Source organism: Cannabis sativa, chromosome X (assembly GCF_029168945.1).
Source record: "Cannabis sativa cultivar Pink pepper isolate KNU-18-1 chromosome X, ASM2916894v1, whole genome shotgun sequence".
In the NCBI taxonomy this organism is placed as follows: domain Eukaryota; kingdom Viridiplantae; phylum Streptophyta; class Magnoliopsida; order Rosales; family Cannabaceae; genus Cannabis; species Cannabis sativa.
Window position 1 is genome coordinate 11,989,073 of NC_083610.1, and position 5,598 is coordinate 11,994,670.

Below are 5,598 nucleotides of genomic sequence, written 5' to 3' on the forward strand. Positions count from 1 at the left end.
TATTTTAAAAAAAAAATGATGATATCACTTACCTATATGGCTATATATACATCAAATAAATATAATACGATATTGTTGGACATGTGCTAGCAATCTCTAAGTTATGTATTCTATTAACATTTAATTGTATTAAAATATAGTGTGGAATATCACATACATATGTATATATAGGAGAGAAAATTCAACGAGCAAGGTGTTCCTTTGGCATTTGCTGGAGATATATATTGAGCTTCATCAGGTACATATTTATTAGTATAGGGAACCAAAAAGGTCATGACAGCTTGACAATACGAGAGAGAGAGAGAGAGTTGTGTTTGTAAGAGGGGCAATGAACGTGGGAGATTGATGCCCCGTCAGAAGCGTCTCGACGGTCATTAAGCCACGCCAGCTTAGTTCTGGGCTAGCCCTCGTGGCCAAATTTTTAGCCACAAAAACTAATTTCTCTATCGTCAGTACTTACTTGGACCCCACACTACTTCTACTACTCTCTACTCTTCCCACTCTTGATCTCTCTCTAGCTCTCCCTAGCTATGTTATATATAACATCGCGCCCCGTTACTTTTTGTTTGCCTTTAATATTTTGTAGACATTAAAATATATTGAGAGAGAGATCAGATGGGTAGGGCTCCTTGCTGTGAGAAAATTGGATTGAAGAAAGGGAGGTGGACTTCAGAAGAGGATGAGATCTTGACCAAGTATATACAGTCTAATGGAGAAGGGTCTTGGAGATCATTACCCAAAAATGCAGGTACATATGTATGTACATACAAATTATTATAATCTTCTATTGCATTGCATGGCATTGCCGATGTTCCTGTATATATATATATGTAATATTTAAGATTACCTTTTTTTTAATTTTTATTAAATTATAAATTTGTAATTTTTTATACTATAATATAATGCAGGATTACTGAGGTGTGGGAAGAGTTGTAGATTGAGATGGATAAACTACTTGAGAGCTGACTTGAAGAGAGGTAATATCTCTTCTGAGGAAGAAGATATCATCATCAACCTGCATTCTACATTAGGCAACAGGTTAGTTAATTTAATTATTATTATTTATTATTATATATATTAAAATTCTATATCTTCTTAATTAGTTTAATCTTGTTACATGCACGCATAAATTAAACATAAAATTGTCTATGTGATAAGTCAAGTAGCTATAGGACATATTTTAAATAAATTCAATTTGTTAAAAAAATTTGTCACATAAATATGTCCCAATAAAAAATAATGTTTTTAGTGACAATAAAATTTGTGACTAAAAGTAAAAAAAATTGTGACTAATTATAAAACATAATTCATATGTTGTGATTGAAAAATTCGTGGCTAAATATATTAGTCACAAAAATTACAATTTATTGTGACTAAATTTATTTTTAATTACAATACTTGTTGTGAGTAAAACTAAATTAGTAACTTATATTTAAATACTATGTTTTAATCACAAAAAATTTGTTGCTATGACTAAAAATCACATTTACTCACAAAAAATTTATGTTATCACTGAAAATAATTTTTTTTATAGTGTGTGTTAAATTTATGTATTGTAAGTGCACCTATTATCACTTTATTCTACAATTTAAAAATTCTATCGACAATTTTAGTTTGTGTCTGAATATAATTTTTTTTATAAAAAAATTGGCGTCATTAAAACTTCTTGAGTAAATTCTGTAGGAAAAACCTCAAAAGAAAATAAAATAAATTTAATGGTAAAAAATATAATTTTTTAATTGAGTACATTTGTTGTTACTAATGACACATTCATTGCTATTGATAATACATAATAATATTTAGTGTGGAGAGAATATATAATATTTTCAATAAATAGCTTTATCTTTTCAGAAAAAAATAATAAATAGCTTTATTCTTTTAAAAATATATATAAATAAATAACTAGCCTTATTCATAACAGGTTTCTTATTTTTATTTTTTTATAATATCGATTTATATAATTATTGTCTGTTTAGAGAAAAAGTTGACATTTTTCAAAATTGGTTTTTTGTGCTCAATATATTTTGAGAGGCTATATTAATGTTTTTAGTTTCAAAATAGTAACATCATTCTGTTATTTCGCATTTATTGGGTAAAACTCTTAATTTCTCGCCCCAGAGCAGTTGGAAATGCACCAAATCATCATTGATTGATTATGTTGTCACTCTCAAAATTGTCATTTTTTGTCTTCTTTTGATATTTAGAATCACTAGTGATTATGATGACACACTAAATTATACACATGTTTATATAATTGAATTGTTTATTAAATAATTGAATCTTGTAATATATTCAATGTCATCTGTTCAAACAATTAGACACTCACGAATTGATTATAAAAATTGATAGATGAACTTTATTCAATTTTTTAAAGTTTAAAATGTAATTAATAATAGAAAATGTTAAAGGGTATACATAGGGCTTAACACTTTTATGAAATATGATATGATATATAATTTAATATTAAATTTAACTTACTTTACTTTAATATTAATTATAAAAATTAGTATAACTTGCCTATACAACCCTCTTAATAAAAATATGACAACAAATTCCCTGAAAAAGAGGTAAAATAGCTCTTTACTATTTTAGTTAAAATTTTAAATAATTAGGTAAAACTGTACTTCCATTATGTGAAATGGTGAGCTAAAATAATTTATAGATATTCTTTTAGTTACAGGTAACTCGATGGATAGTAGTAAGGTAAAAAAAATACTATAAATTATTTTATTTTTTTTTAATTTTTTTAATTATTATTTTTTTATTTTAATTAATAAAATATATAAAAGATATATAATATTTAAATGATAAAGAAAAAAATTTTGAAAAATTGATGTATGATGTAAAATTTTAGTAATACATGAATGGAGTAGAGAAACTAATAAAGAGTGGTCTCATGAATTGGAAAAACGGGAAAGAAAAGAAAATTATGAAAACTAATTAAAAATGAAAAAGGAAAAAACATAGTATTAATTACATCTAGAAGTACAGCACTTATTATATTTTACCTAGGGAGAACGTTAAGCCACTTGGTACTATTTTGGCCACTCGTTGAGGGTCGATCATAACGTGCCTTGTTCATATGTACAAATTTTATTTTGAATAATTTATGAAATATATATATAAACGTAAAAATGGAATTAACGTATTAATGAGCTATAACATGTCGGCCGACAAACTTGTTAGACGAGCATTACTATTAAGAACCAGTAGTGCTTAGCATCTTCTCAATATATCGCTTTGCGATTGGCTAGCGATACTCTCTAAAAACTATTATATTAAATTATATAAGATCCAATACTTAATTAGACCAATACCGATATTGACACATAAGAGGATGTTAAGCACTACTAGTGCCGTTTAACATTTCTCTTTCTTCCTTTTGTAATATAAAATTATAGCGTAATCTCCTATACATGATTTGCCAAAAAATTTTTTTATATATATTGTAATTGACCCTAGGCCTTAAAAAATTATTTTGGTTTTTGGACTACCCTATTAGGAGAAATATTTTTAGTGCATCCAAAATTTTAAAAATATGTCATACAAATGTAGAATATTATTATTATGATAAAAAATTACAAATTTATTTATTTGTAATTGTAGGTGGTCCTTGATAGCTAGTCACTTGCCAGGAAGAACAGACAACGAGATAAAGAACTATTGGAATTCTCATTTGAGCCGAAAAATTCACACATTCAGAAGATGTAATACTACTCATCATATTCATCGTGATCAAGCTCCTACTACTCTCCCAAATCTGGTGGCTATAACCAAAGTAAACCTTCCAACCCCAAAGCGAAAGGGTGGTCGAACTAGTCGTTTAGCCATGAAGAAGAACAAATCAACTAGTAATAATAAGAACAACAACAGTAATAATATCATCAAAAACGACATCGTATCATCATCATCATCAACAACAACAACATCATCAACAACTACAGCAACATCATCATTTCATAATGAGAAAGTTACTGTCACTGATCATATTAATAATCTTGATGATAAGCAGAAACGACAATTATGTCGTTGTCGTTTAGAAAAAGAAGAAGAAGAAGAAGAAGGAAGTGGTGGTTGTGGTGAGACAGTAGTAATGATGCTAGGGTCAGTATCTCCTGTTCCTACTACTGCTACTGCTGCTGCTGCAGCTGGGGGCTCGTCAAGTTGTGATGAAGACATGTTGGGTGGTCATGATCAACTGTTGTTGTTGTGTTGTTCTGAGAAAAAAACGACAGAAATTTCATCAGTGGTGAACTTTAATAATAATAATAATAATAATAATAATAATAAGGAAAATGGTGACGAAGTTTCAGGACCGTACGATTATCATCAGCATAAAGAAGAGGAAGAAGAAGAAGAAGATGATGAAGCATCTGCATCAGCAGCAGCTGTTGATGAAGGGATGTTGTTGTGCTTTGATGACATAATAGATAGCCACTTGCTAAATCCAAATGAGGTTTTGACTTTAAGAGAAGATAGCCTTAATGAAGGTGGGGCAGCTGATCAGATAGACAAGACTACTTGTAATAATACTACTATTACTACTAATGATGATTATAACAATAACTTGATGATGTTGAGCTGCAATAATAACGGAGATTATGTTATTAGTGATGATCATGATGATCAGTACTGGATAGACGACGTCGTTGGAGTTGACTTTTGGAGTTGGGAGAGTTCGACTACTACTGTTATTACCCAAGAACAAGAACAAGATCAAGTTCAAGAACAGAAGAATATGTGGGATAATGAGAAAGAGAAACTGTTGTCTTTGCTATGGGATAATAGTGATAACAGCAGCAGTTGGGAGTTACAAGATAAAAGCAATAATAATAATAATAATAATAATAATAATGTTCCTAACAAATGTCAAGAGATTACCTCTGATAAAGAAAATGCTATGGTTGCATGGCTTCTATCCTGATCATTCATGATATCATGCATCAAAATTTAGATATTAATTATGTATTAATATATGTAATAAAATGGTCTTTCCTTAATTAAAAAAATTATAAGGAGAAGATCAATTAATAGGTGAGAGTAGAAGCTTGAAGTCTTGTTCTAATAGCTTAGTTTGCGAAGGTAAATAAATAATAATAATAAAAGTAATAAAAGTTTTGTGGTCATGGATTAGCAATTTGGTCACTCACATAATATGTTTGATTTGAATGCTCAGAGATGAGCAAATAACGTTGTATATATTCGTCTGTAAATATGATAAATGATTAATTCTGGTGTCAATAATATAACAGTGGAATTAAATATGGAGTTTTATATAATTTAATTTAATAATTTTTAATTAATTGTAATCTTAAAATAACACATTTAGAATGTATTATGTATATGAAATTATTCATATTTTTTTTTTAGCATTGCTATTAGGCACTAAAATGCACAAGCAAGACCTTCTCGACACTGCCGTATCATGATTTGCTAGCCGATACTCCCTAAAAGCGATTATATTAAATTATATGGAACCTGATACTAAATTAGACCAATAGCGATATTGACACATAGAAAGATGCTAGACACCACTGGTACCCTCTAGTATTTCTCTTCTTTTTTTTATGCTCTGCCATATATAAATGTATTTATTAA

The 5,598-nt window shown here is 28.6% G+C and overlaps 1 protein-coding gene across 1 annotated transcript; it reads left to right on the top strand.

The window, feature by feature from the left end:
- Positions 1–583: 583 nt before the first annotated feature.
- LOC133032744 (transcription factor MYB106-like) lies at positions 584–5,126 on the top strand. The gene is made up of 3 exons (XM_061107036.1): positions 584–748; positions 909–1,038; positions 3,607–5,126. The coding sequence occupies exons 1-3, from the start codon at positions 616–618 to the stop codon at positions 4,922–4,924; spliced, it is 1,581 nt and encodes a 526-aa protein (XP_060963019.1). The 5' UTR covers positions 584–615; the 3' UTR covers positions 4,925–5,126.
- Positions 5,127–5,598: the final 472 nt, after the last annotated feature.

What these genes read in the sequence shown, in the direction of transcription:
- LOC133032744 (XM_061107036.1), top strand. Translation starts at nt 616, where the DNA reads ATGGGTAGGGCTCCTTGCTGTGAGAAAATTGGATTGAAGAAAGGGAGG. An exon ending in ATCATTACCCAAAAATGCAG is followed by an intron (nt 749 to 908) that starts GTACATATGTAT and finishes AATATAATGCAG; the next exon opens with GATTACTGAGGTGTGGGAAG. An exon ending in CATTCTACATTAGGCAACAG is followed by an intron (nt 1,039 to 3,606) that starts GTTAGTTAATTT and finishes TTGTAATTGTAG; the next exon opens with GTGGTCCTTGATAGCTAGTC.